This window comes from Telopea speciosissima, chromosome 10, assembly GCF_018873765.1.
Source record: "Telopea speciosissima isolate NSW1024214 ecotype Mountain lineage chromosome 10, Tspe_v1, whole genome shotgun sequence".
Classification (NCBI taxonomy): domain Eukaryota; kingdom Viridiplantae; phylum Streptophyta; class Magnoliopsida; order Proteales; family Proteaceae; genus Telopea; species Telopea speciosissima.
In genome coordinates this window covers 607,176-621,153 of record NC_057925.1, presented here as the reverse complement: position 1 = coordinate 621,153, position 13,978 = coordinate 607,176, and the positions used below count along the sequence as shown (strand labels likewise).

At 39.4% G+C, this 13,978-nt stretch overlaps 1 protein-coding gene across 2 annotated transcripts in view; it reads right to left on the bottom strand.

The window, feature by feature from the left end:
- LOC122642124 overlaps nucleotides 1–9,866 on the bottom strand; it is a 34,903-nt gene extending 25,037 nt beyond the window's left edge. For both annotated transcript variants that reach the window (XM_043835546.1, XM_043835547.1), the window contains exons 1-2: nucleotides 9,635–9,866; nucleotides 9,095–9,288 (exon numbers count right to left, since the gene is read on the bottom strand). In XM_043835546.1, the coding sequence (XP_043691481.1) occupies nucleotides 9,095–9,288; nucleotides 9,635–9,730 (290 nt within the window). In that variant the 5' untranslated portion in view covers nucleotides 9,731–9,866. The remainder of the gene's footprint in view (nucleotides 1–9,094; nucleotides 9,289–9,634) is intronic.
- Nucleotides 9,867–13,978: the final 4,112 nt, after the last annotated feature.

The window sequence follows — 13,978 nt, the reverse complement described above, 5'->3', positions numbered from 1 at the left end:
AAGGCATTAAGCAGTTGAAAGTACATTTGCAGCATAAATTTCAAACCAAGGATCTTGGCAAGTTGAAGTATTTCCTTGGGGTTAAGCTTGCTCAGTCTAGCAAAGGTATTTCTCTCTCCCAGAGAAAATATGTTCTTGACCTGCTTACAGTAACAGGCATGCTTGGGTCTAAACATTTGGATACTCCAATGGACCAAATTTGAAGTTAACAGGTGATAGTGGTGATGTTCTTGATGATCCGGAAAAAAATCGAAGACCTGTTGGTAAATTGAATTATCTCATTATGACTCGACCGGACATTGCCTTTCCGGTCAATGTAGTGAGTTAGTTTCTGTCCTCTCCAAGGACGTCACATTGGGATGTTGTTATTCGGATTTTGAGATACCTCAAGAAGTCTCCAGGCCGTGGTCTATTCTACACTGATCATGGTCATGAACGTGTTGAGGGGTTTTGTGATGCTGATTGGGCCGGGTTCCCCATGGATAGGAGATCTACTACTGGATATTGTGTCTTTGTAGGAGGAAATTTGGTGTCTTGGAAGACCAAGAAGCAGCCAATAGTAGCCAGATCTAGTGCAGAGTCAGAATATCGGGCTATGGCCTAGGTTACTTATGAATTGATGTGGATGAAGCAGTTGTTGGCTGAATTGAAGTTTGTGAACAAGTCATCTATACAGTTATGGTGTGACAATCAAGCTGCTATCCACATTGCTTCCAACCCTGTGTTCCATGAATGGACAAAACTCATAGAGGTTGACTGTCATTTTGTTTGAGAAAAGCTACAAGAAGGTCTTATTGCTCCACAACATGTTCGTACAAGAGAGCAACTTGCTGATGTTTTTACTAAGTCTTTGGGCAGTGTGAGAATTGATTATATTTGTAACAAGCTGGGCATGATTAACATCTATGCTCCAGCTTGAGGGGGAGTGTTAGAAACCGAGAATAAGCATCTCGGTATTAGTGCCAGGCGTTAATACCGAGACTGATTTGGTGAGGGTATTTTGGGGTTTTATTCTCCTTTTTTGTAACTTGATTTACCCTATTTATATATATATATATTAGTGAAAGGGGGAGAATAGACAATAAGTTGTTCTCCCCAAAGGATTGCAGTCTAACTTCTTCTTCTTCCTTCTCTCTCTTTTCTTCATCTAAACCATTGTTATTTACACACAGCATTCCTTGTGCCTAAAAGTGCTCTATCTTCTTCCCATTACCCTTGCTATATTGGTTACTTCTCTTTTTGTCGATGACAAAGGAGTAGAGATATGTGAAAAATTATGGGGGAGTTATAAGGATGGTAAATTGGTAATGCTATTAGTTATATGTGCAGACATTATATTCATAGTCCAAATTCTTATGGGTATGTATGTCACTAAATATAATCCATTGCTTGGCAAATTAGAGTTCACTTTGGGTTAGTATCCCTTGCCTATTAACTATTTACTTTGAGTATCCTAGTTCGATAGATCGCAACAGTAATACAAGCAAAGAAGATAACAGAAGAGGAAGTGAGATGAGATGAGAGTCACGATTCCTCTCCTCTATCTCTATTCATTAACACTAGGAAAAGGAAATTACAGGACTGCCTCTCTGCTAACATAACATACACATAAGTAATTATCCCTGTTACATTTACTATACTACCCTCACAATTAGTACATCTAACACTCCCCCTCAAGCTGGAGAATAATTGTCATACATGCCCAGCTTGCTCAAGAGGGTATAGAACTGTAGGGAGTTGCTCCTTTGGTGAACACATCAGCTAGCTGATTCCCAATCTTCACAAAGGGAGTGCAAATGCAAACGGAGTCAAATCTTTTCCTTGATGAAGTGACGATCAACCTCAACATGTTTTGTACAGTCTTGCACCGGGTTATGAGCTATGTTAATGGCAGCCTTGTTGTCACAGTACAACCACATGGAGCACTCTACCTTAAACCCCATCTCTTGGACTAATTTCTTCAACCATAGGAGTTCACAGACTCCATGTGCCATGGCTCTATATTCTGCCTTTTTACTTGATATAGCTACCATAGATTGCTTCTTACTTCTCCAAGTAACCAGGTTCCCACCTACAAGGTGCAGTATCCTGATGTAGACCCTCTATTTGTAACATACCCTGCCCAATCAACATCAGTGTAACTTTCAATCTTCATATGATCATGTCTAGAGAACAACAGTCCATTTCCTGGACTGGACTTCAAGTACCTGAGAATACGATACAAGTATACAATAACAACAACTCAGCCTTATCCCAACTAAATGGGAGGTCGGCTACATGGATCCTTTCCCTCTAATCAGCTGTATTTGAGGTCATATTTGAAACAAGCCCTAAGCTATGCATGTCTTTCCTCACCACTTCTCCTAATGTCATTTTAGGTCTGTCCCAGGCTCTTTTAATACCTTCAATCTGAAACAAATCACTCCTCCATACTGGAGCATCCAAATGCCACCTCAAACGACTTTCTTGTAGCTTATCACGTATCGGGGCTACTCCCATGTTGAGGTTAGGTGTTTTGACTTCTGATGATTGGACTATTTGGTGGAGCCTCCGTGGGGTTATTTTTGTGACTTCGTCCTATTTTTGTTGCCCTGTTTTCGTAGTTACTTGGAGTATTTAGGGTTAAGGATTGTAAGAGAGGCTTAAGCCGAAAACATTCTATATTCCTGTTTACTCCATCGATCAAAGAAGAAACATCATCCCCGTGGACATAGGCACATTGGCCGAACCACGTAAATCATTTTGTTTGTGCGTGTGTGTGTTCTTCCATTGTTGCCATCGTTTGCAGGTTCGGCAAAACAACATCCAAACCAGCCCTAATGTGATCATTCCTTAGATGCGTGCATGAACTGACTTGCTATCCCAACAGCATAAGCAATATCCAAACGTGTAAGACAGAGGTAGATCAACTTTCCCACCAATCTTTGATACTTCCCTGCATCAACTAGAGGATGTCCACTGTCATCACCTAGTTTATGGTTTTGATCAATAGGTGAGTCGGCGGGTTTAATAACCAACATTCCAGTTTCCTGCAGAAGGTTGAACACTCAAACACAAACTTCATCTGACAGATGTTAATGCCCTTTTTCGCCCTTGGCACTTCAATTCCCAAGAAGTATTTCAAGGGACCAAGGTCTTTCATCTCAAACTGCTAGTTAAGTAGGATTTGAGCCTCTTAATTTCCTCTTGGTCATTCCCAGTTACTACAATATCATCTACATAGACAATTCAGGTTGTAATATTACCACCACCTTGACGGATGAACAATATATGATCAGCCAGACTCTGGGTGTACCCATTCTTCAGAATAGCCTGTCTAAACTGCTTAAACCAAGCCTTCGAAGACTATTTAAGACCGTAAAGGGCTTTCTTAAGATGGCACACTTTACCTTCAATTGTAGGACACTTGAGGCCAGGGAGACTTGCATATACACCCTCCACCAAGTTGCTATGGAGAAATGCATTTTTCGCATCCAACTGATACAATGGCCAATCTCGGTTGGTAGCCATTGATAAAAGAACTCTTATCGAGTTGTGCTTAGCCACTAGAGCGAATATTTCCTGATAGTCAATTCCATACACTTGACTATATCCCTTGGCTACCAACATAGTCTTATATCTTTCAATGCTGCCATCGGATCGGTACTTGATTGAGTAAACCCATCTACAACCTACTAACACTCTTCCTTCTAGAAGATCAATAAGATCCCTCATCTTCTCACACATAGCTTCCATTTGGGACTAGTCATGGCCTCACTGACATTCTTGAGAATAGGACAGCCGAATAAGCAAGACCAGCAAGAGAGATTGAATCATAGGAAACAAACTTGGCTATAGGGTTACTACAAGCTCTTGTTCCTTTCCGAATAGCAATGGGGAGATCTCACTCACAAGAAAGAAGAGGAGTGTTACCTGACTCTGAAACGGGAGGTAAAGGAAGTGGATATGGATCTAAAGAGGACTGTTAGCAGGTCTTCTTTTCTCTTTCTTTGATATACCAGTACCTCCTTCTACTTGCCAGCTCCCAAAGAACTAGGTTCCCCTTCTATACCAGCTCCCCCTGGTTTTGATGGGGGAGCATCAATATCCACCTTCTTGGGTTTCCCAACATCACAAAGAAATAGGAGGGTGGACAACGGAAAAAGAATTGGAGGAATCGACCATGGGTGATAATCAACTACATCTTCATTGTTACACCCACTCTCCCCTTAAAAAGGTAGTTTGGGTGGACAGAAAAAATGAACGGACTCATAAAAGGTAACATCACTGGAAACAAGCCTCTTCCGAGAAGAGGGATGATAACATTTGTAGCCTTTTGTAGCAAGAGAGTAGCCAAGAAAGACACATTTGAGACTCTTTGGATCAACCTTAGTACAAGTAGAATTGTTAATATGAACATACACACACACACACTTTGGGAGGAAGAGAAAAAACAGAGGTAGGTGGAGACAAGATCTCAAAAGGGGATTTAAAGCCAAGAATAGAGGAAGGCATACGATTAATCAAGAAGGTGGCAACAAGAAGAGCATTAGACAAAAAAGTCTCAGGGATATGCATGCCAAACAACAAGCTTTTTGTCGTTTCTAACAGATGGGGATTTTTTCGCTCAACCACTCCATTCTATTGGGTGGTATCAACACATGCAAGCTGATGAATAATACCATTATCAGTGAAAAAGGTTTGGAGTCCCACATACACGTACTCACCCCCTGTTGGATCAGACGGTCTTGACCTTAGTATCAAATTGAGTGCACATCATATGGTATAAAATTTTAAAAGCCTCATACACATCACTTTTTTGTTTCAAAAAGAATACCCAAGTACTACGAGAGTAATCATCGACAAAAGAAACAAAATAGCAATAGCCAAATAAGGAGGTGGTGGGAGGTCCCCAAACATCAGGGTGGACAATAAGGAAAGGAGTAGTAGACCGATGACCAAGAGAAGGATAATGAAACCGATAATGTAAGGCAAATAAACATGGTTCAAAGTAAAATGAATGAGAACGAGAAATAGAACAAAGCAGGTGAGGCAATTATTTTTTCATAACAGAAAAGGAGGGATGTCCCAAGCGTTGATGCCAAAGCATCACAGTATCAACAAAACTATTGTTACTATGCCCAGAAACAAATGATTGTGCTTCTTTCAAAATAAATGGTCTGGAATCAAAAGGTACGGCCCGTTCTCCTCACGTCCACTGCCAATAATCCTCTTTGTCACCAAATCCTGGAACAGACAGTGAGAAGGAAAGAAGGCAATACAATAGTTTAAAGACATGGTTAAATGACTCACTGAGAGAAATTAGTAGCAAAATTTGGGACATGAAGAACAGAATCAAGGGATATGGAGGATGTAATAAGAACACCACCCTTACCAGAGATAGAAGAAAGGGAACCGTTAGCCACTTTAACTTTATCTCTACCAGAACAACTAGAATAGGAATCATAAAACTGAGATATGCCGGTCATATGATCAGTAGCACCAGAATCAATTACCCGGGAGGGAGAAGGTGCGGAAATGGAGGCATGGAGAGCAGAGGCTGAAGTACCTGACTAAGGGAAGGTGAAGATGTGAGAGAACTGCCCAACTGTTTCATAACTCGTCTGAAGGCTGCAATGTCACCTTGTGTGAGGGGGTGGCTGTCCATTTGTAGTCCAGAAGTGGGCCTCATGCACTCAGTGGCAGCCATCACAATGTGAGGCCTGGCTCCCCCTTGTCTACCACCTTGAAAACCGCCAGGTGTCTCTCCAGGGGATGCCAATGTAGGGCCCAGCACCACCTCAAAAACTGCTAATTCATACCCATTGAGTTCTCTGTCATGACTGGATACCCACACCAGATATTCTATCCAATAAATCTTCTCTCAACACAAACAGAAGTTTCAATTCACCAAAAAAGAATCACAGAACTTGCAAGAAACAACATAACTCTTGAATACAGAATGTACCAAGGTGTAAATCCATTCTAAAAAAACCCATAACCTTGAAAAAATATAACTCAGCAAAGAATATCCCTCATACAGGTCCAGTACAGTGTGTATATCAAACAAACAGTCATTATTCCGGCAACTGGCAGCATTGTAGAGCATCACGATCTGGAGTTGCACACACACAACACACCATAGTTGAACAGGAGGTTGAAACTACCTGAAAGAGGACCCTAGGGCGATTCAAGAGAGCTTGGACCCACCTCCAATGGATCTCAAATGAGAGATACAGGAACTGAAATGCACAGCTGGCAGTACCCTATTCTGCTTCCTTGTTAGTGCAGTTTAGTTTTGAATTACAGAGAGAGATGGCTAGATATAACCAGCTGAGCCTATGTAGGCTTGAAAGGAGACTCCAGGGCGACTCTAAGGAACCTGGTTTCGATTCCAACAGACATCAGACGAAAGAGAAACAAGAATATTATTCCAGAACTGGCAGTACAATTGTCCAGGTTGAGTTTTCCATCAGTGGTGTGTTAATAGCTCCCTTCTTCACCAGTACCACCTTCTATGGAAAGTATTGAGTCATCACTATGATTTTACAAGATATTCCCTGCTCTGGAACCCTCTATTATTGTTGGGTTCCAAAGCTAGAGAGCCTAGATTTCAAGGTCCTTAGTCAACTCTCAAACCTTCTGATACCAAATTCGACATAGCAGCAGTAATACAAGCAAAGAAGATAAGAGAAGAAGAAGAATGAAGACGGAAGGAAGGAGAAGAAGAAGTTGCGGTAAAGTGAGATGAGATGAGAGTCACGATTCCTCTCCTCTATCTCTATTCATTAAAATTAGGAAAAGGAAATTACAGGACTGCCCCTCTACTAACATAACACACACATATGGAATTATCCCTATTACATTTACTATACTACCTTCACAATATGTACATCTAACACCTTGTGTGGCATGGGTTGTAGGGGAGCACATAGTCTTTTTCACACACTAGTTTATCATCACAAAAAAGGGAGGAGAATGTTGAGACATTGTAAAGTTAAATATGCTTTTGGTGACTCTAACTTGCGTTTTCTTGTTAAAAACTCAATTGAATTGGTTTATCAAGCAACCCTTCCAAGCTCAAAAGTGTGCAAGAATTCTGCCAAAGCAAGTGGAAGGTGTGTCGTCAAGCTACACCAACTTGTAAGATCTAGGTTGATCAACAAAAGTTGCATTGAAAGTCAACATGAATTGAAGATCAATACATTTCGATAAGGCCATGAGCGACTTGATGTGGCAACAAAATTAGAAGATCTTTAGCCACCTCAGCAAGTCCAACAAAGCCATGAAGATTGAGAAGCCAAATTGTAGAGTGTAGACTCAAGCTACACTTCAGTAAGACCATTGGAGAATGCACCAAGAGCTCAACTGGACAAGTGTCAACTCAGTGTATTACAGACTTAGGATTAGGAATAGTATTTTAACTTGTAAATTTCATGTAATTCCAAAGTTGTAGAATGATTCTCACATAGACTCTTAGACCCATTTAGACTTAGCCTTTTAAGCCACCTAAATAACCTTAGATTGGGGACTAGACACATGACCAAAGTGAACACTTAGACATTAATTGGTATATTAGACTAGGAAAATTGGTCAAACACATGTGGTGGTCAAATGGCGGAGTGTCAGACAGTCCTGGCCCAAAAAAGGCCTGTAAGACGATATCCGGTCGACCGGATTGTGTTCCTGAGACCAGTCCAAATTGAACCTGGAGGCGAACAGATAATGGACAGAGCATCATAAACGAGAAATTGACTCCCCACCAACAGAATCAAAGGGAGAAGAGAAGCAGAGATTAGGGAAGGACTCCTCTGCTACATTTTGTACAATTGTACCCAACACTGAATCAGATACCACAATGAGATTTTTGAAACATAGAGAGGGAGAGGGGAATGTCCTCCTGGATTATGCTGATCTTTATTGTTCTAGCCATACAAGGATGAGCTTCAACAGCTTGTGAGGTGCAAGCACCCGAACACATACACACCATAAAATGAAGTGGGGGAGGGAAAAATGAAAAGAGGAACCAAAACTGATAACTGAACAAGCGGTGTGGTAACTGACGGCCAAACAAGTCACCTTTTGCTTCAGGCGTGACAATGAGATTATTATTCTGAAGTAACATCAAGGTACTAAGAGCATGGATCCATAAAGAAGGTGGAATATTAAAAAATCCCAGTTCAAGACAAGTAAGAGAATATTTCGAGAGATGAGAAAGCCCTTAAGAAGCTGTTTATGGTTCCTGTTGAAGATGTGAAACCACAACCAAGCAGAAGTCCGGTTTCTCTGGAAGAGGGCTTCAAGTTTTAAACCATGTCTCTGTGTCCAGCTTCTATTGGTGGAGTTTGACTCTGAGAACTGCATAGGGATCTAAAAGTAGGGTATCTTTTATGGCCTATCACTCAGACATGTTATCCAATGGCACTACTGTTTCACTCACACCCTAGATATGAAAGTGTACAACTTTTCTTGCACCCACACCAAACAAACCAAACCTCCCCCCTCCACTCACACATGACCAACCAATATGTGAAAGGCTGTAGGACAGGCAAAATGCACTAAATCAGGCCTTTTAACCCATTGGATCATAACAGAAAATCCAGAATGATGTTTCAAAAGGGTTTCCTCACTGTGGATATTGAAATGCCACTTCCCCTGCATGTTATACATTTATACTTCAAATAACAATGATGAGACGTCCACATCAAACAAATGAGAAGTAGATGAAAAGAAACTACTTCATACGCTACTGAGAATTCCTCACATACTTTACCCTCACCGAATAAAAAATGCCAAACTATGCTTAAAAGAATTCTTAATCTATTTAAGAGACCAGTATTTCCATGCAACCCTAAACTCATTATGTGGAAGACTTTGTTTATCACAAACATTGTAGGCAATATTGTTTGATACACAATGTTTAAAGTGCTCCAAGGCTCTACCATTTAAACAAAACAATTAAAACCGCACTAAACGAATTAAGTATTCAGTGTATACTAAACACCTACAGAAATGGCAGATTCCAGAATCAAATCAATTTACCATTTATGATTAAATATACAGAGGAAATACTGGTTGGGAGATGGGCAGAGAGACAAAGTATTAATTGACGCACCATATCTGGTCCGAGAAGAGAATGAACCACGAGATATCAAGCAAGATCGCACCAAAAAGAAGAACAGCGTATGTCCGGCCAAGGCTCTGGCTGCTACTTTCAATTGCAACAAGGGCAAACAATGCTATCGCCAAATTGATCAGCAAGACGCCATTGAACAATGCGCCGAGAGATCCAACCAACGCGCAACCGATCTAAGATACACAGACACAGAATCCCCAACTTCAATCCAACAACAGTGAAAAGAATAAGAGCAATTCTTCGAAAACAAAATAGCAGAGCAACAAGCATAACCCTCTGACCGTATCACATGAATAAATACCCAGCAACCAAAATTCAAATCTAGTGATGAATAATAATTTAAAATAGAGAGAAAACGGACACTGAATTTTAGATCAAAATGAAACTCGGTGGGTCAGTGTGGGGGAGATCACTATGAAAATGATAGCAAGGGGACAGACCAAAAATTCACCAATTAAAAGGAAAGGGAAAAGAAATGAAAGGCCCCAACTGAAAGAAGAAAAAAAAAATAGAGCATACTTGAATATAAATGAGAATAACAGCAACTGCTTGAATCTTATCGTAATCCCGAAGCCAAGATCGAATCCGTGTTCGGAAAGAAGAACAGAGCATCATAAACGGGAAATTGATTCCCCCACCAACGGAAGGAATCAAAGGGAGAAGAGAAGCAGAGATTGGGGAAAGACTCCTCTGCTACATCATTACCCAATACTGAATCAGTTACCACAATGAGATTTTTGAAACGTAGAGAGAGAGATGTCCTCCTGGATTCTGGTGCTCGTGTTTTTTTGTTACTATTGTTATTAAGGGTGGCAAGCGGCGAACAGCGCTTCTCTATTTCTCACTTCTCTTTCTTTCAATCAAAATAGCGCATTTCATTCATTTTTAATTTATTTTTTTTCGGTCTTGAGCCTTTTATTTTCTCTCTTTTAGTTTTCTTCGACAGCGGGAGCAAAACAGCATGTGCAACAACCTTTCACGGGATCTTTTTAGACTGTCTAGTAACCCCCGCAAAGTATGAGCAAAATGTATCATTTTTTTTTTTTTGGGTAACAGCAAAATGTATCATTTGACTCGTAACGACGAGGTCCAGTTTTCCTAGGATTTTTTGGGGGGTTTTCACAAATGCCCATTCAAATGCTCATTTGTTCAAATGCACTCCTACAACGTTTCAAATTACAAACTTCCTTTATTTTCAAACACTGTAACACTTTGGTCCAGTCCGTAGTTCGTAGTCTATTAGTCTAGGAAGTTAGGGGTTAGTTTCAGGGAATCTAATGACCAAAATACCCTTATGATAAAAACCCACAAAAATTAAAAAGTAAAGTGATCAAATTGCCCTCATTTTTCCCAAATCGTTTGGGATTTGAAACTGAAAATTGATTTGAGGAAGATTTGGGTTGAAACCATTGAAGAAAAACTCAATCGAAATCTGTTGAAACCATCGAGTATACACGGTTTCACAGGTTTTTGAGACGAGTTAAAAGGGGATTTTATAAAATCCCTGGATTCGACCTAGTTTCGATGGTTTTGACTGGTTTCAACCATATTTCGGTGGTTTCGACACATAAGCCCATCGAAACTAAGAAAAATTTGGCTCAAAACTAGGACAGACAGGTATTTATGCCAGAAACTGCCAAAAATCAGGACAGACACTTAGTTATGTCTAATATCATTTAAGTAAATATTTTTGTAAGGTATTATTCATAAATAAGCAAATACCCCCTATTTATATCCAAGAAAACTAGTTATAAAATCAAATTTCAAAAGGAAAAAAATCAACCCCCCAATTCAATAACAAAAATTGGATTTTCGATGATAGGTGTAATTTTCAACTATCTAATATTGGGGTTTTTCTCAAATCTAAAAATTTCATAAATCTTAACATGGTAAAACATTGTTAAAAATCAAAAGTGCGGTAAAATATTTATTTGTTTTGATGTTTAAAAAAATATTTTCATTCAAAGCCATTTTGACAACATTCGCGCACACCATATTAAGTTTGACCGGTACATAACTCCTTCCATATAAATCATATTTAAGCAATCTTGGACTTGTTGAAAAGCTATCAAAACAAAGTTTTCTAACAAATCCAAGATTGCTTAAATCTCATTTATATTGAAGGAGTTATGTTCCGATCAAATCTTATTCGATACCATGTCCAAGAACAATATATAGTATCAAACTTGGATCAAAACCACAAGTAATATTTTTAGTGTTCTCTTTGTGAAACTAATGCATGGATTGAGTTTAAAATGTCAAAAATAGGCAACACAACAAGAATCAGAGCAAAAAAAACAACTTCTGGGCCTCGGAACCAAGGTTCGAGTTAGCCTGGAGAAAGTCCTAGGTTTCGATCACGATATGATTGAAACCGAGAGAAACTTGTTTTCCGGCTGATCGAAACCTAGTCGAAACCCGAATTTTAAAACCTTTGTTGAAACTGAAAATCAAAGGTGGGATGATGGGTAGTGGTGGTGGTGTTGCACGAAAGTGACAATTTTGAGTGGAGGAGCTGCCGGTAGTGGTCACGCATGGTGGTGAAAGGAGATTTCATGGTTATCTGCCCTTGCTCATTGGTATTAGACTGTAGACATCAATGGTGGGAGTTGAGATAGAAGAGGTGAAAGGAAGAGAACAGGAGAGCGCGAGGGGGAAGTTGAAGAGCAGCAAGCCTGCAAGTGTTTTACTTCTTCTCACACTCTCTTGGAATGGGGACCGGAGACTGAAGAAGTGGGCTTTTCAATGTTATCATTGCTGGCCTTTTAATGGAGGCATGGTGGAATGGTTATGGCCTCATGGGCATGTATGTGAAGATGGGTTTATCTCTTGTACCCAATTATCTCTTTACAAACAAGAATTTCACATAGGACAGTAAGCAGAACTGAAGGTCAATCGGTCATTCTATAGCACTCTTGTGATGGGATACTAGTGACTGATGGGAAACATGACAAAATAGACCTAATTTCTTACCAAACCAATGCAATCTTTAGATTAGTTAACAAGGATTGTGTAATTAAGTTCAGTAGTTTGATGGAGGAGGAAGAAGAAGGGTTACAAAGAGATAATTGGGTATAAGCTAAAGTTAGTATTGTGACGATTTTCTGTTTCAACCCAAATCGATTTTCAGTTTCAAATCCTAAACGATTTGGGGAAGATGAGGGCAATTTGGTCACTTTACTCTTTAATTTTGGTGGGTTTTTTTAATAAAGGCATTTTGGTCATTAGATTTCCTGAAACTAACATCTAACGTCCTAGACTAACGGACTGGACCAAAGTGTTACAGTGTTTGAAAGTAAGGGAGAGTTTGCAATTTGAAAAGGTATAAGGATGCATTTGGACAAATGGGTATTTTCAGGGGGGTATTTGTAAAAGATCCTTTTTTTTGGGTCCGATTCTTAGTTTAATTATCTCCTCTCATTTAGTCATTGGTTGAATTTTACCTTAAAAAACACATGAATTGAATAAAAGGAAAATGTTCTCTAAGCCACTGCACCTGCTTCTGTCTCTTTTCTCTTCACTTGAACTGTGTCCCCTTTTGTGGCTCTTCTTTGGTGCACTATCATGAATAAAAGTCTCTTTTCTATCCCCTCCCCTCCCCCCCCCCCCACCCTCCCTTCTATATTGCTTGCAATGAAAACCCACTCCCTTAATAAAAATGATGTTCAAGCTCACACCTTGGGAAGGAATCCCCATGTGGAACCTATCTAGTTGTCCGTTGAGTGAGGGAGAGAGAATGTGAGAAAAAAAGAACTATGCCTCGAATGTGGCCTATGTTAGTACTCGCATGTGTCTCTCTCTCCTCCCTTAGTGAAAAGATATCACTGCTACTTGAAAAATGGAGGATATCTTCGAGGACCTTTTTTCAAAATCATTTTAGAATTTTATCATGATAGTGATTTTTTGGAAGCAGATTCCCTTCACCCACAACGAAGAAAGAATTCCTTCACCAATGCGTCTTGGTGTCTTGGGATGGGAATCGAGAATAGTGAGGAAGGCATTATCAACTTTGTACAGTAGCCGGACAAAGTTTTTATGATCCTATATAGGTGTACTTTTACTTCACCTATAGTGGAGGAAGACTTTCTACTACTTTATATATATCTACCACTTTGTTGGATGCAATTAGAATTTTGTAAGTAAGTAGACCCAAGATCCCCAAGGTACAGGTTAAGTTTCTACTGAAATGGAGTGGCCAAGTGCATACACACCTTTTGGAAAATCCAATGAAAATAAATATATACAAAGGGGGGTATGCTAATATATGAGAGGGTATTTTCACTTCCACAGTTCCACCATATAATTTGAAAATATTTGTCATTAAGGTGGAGGGGCCAGGAAGGGCCCAAGAAGACCAACACTTATTTTAAAAAAGACCTAATTTACTGTAAGTTATAGGAGAGGGACGGTCTTGAATTCAAGACTAACATACCTTTGGCACTGCTAGACTAATGGTCTCAAATTCTCAATCATCAATCCAAGACCGATGTCCCTATCACATCAACCATTTAAAATGTTTCAAGATTAATCCAATATTATACCCAAGTGAAATAAAATATAAGATCTTTATATTGATAGCTAATACATGCATGCATAAACATAATTATACGACATTCAAGTATTGAGTCCTTTTGCTCCATGATATAATAATGCAACTTGTTGTAACTAAAATAGTGAACTAAGAAATTGTAATGCCTATTGTTTATTATCAAAGGTTGTTATACAGGGTTAAGAAAGATTTTAAAAAATTTATGAGATTTAATATATATATATATATATATAAAATGATAGGATTTATCTTTATTAAAAATGCATTTTTTAAGGGAAAAAATTCTCCTTTACATATTTAGAGACTTTAGACAT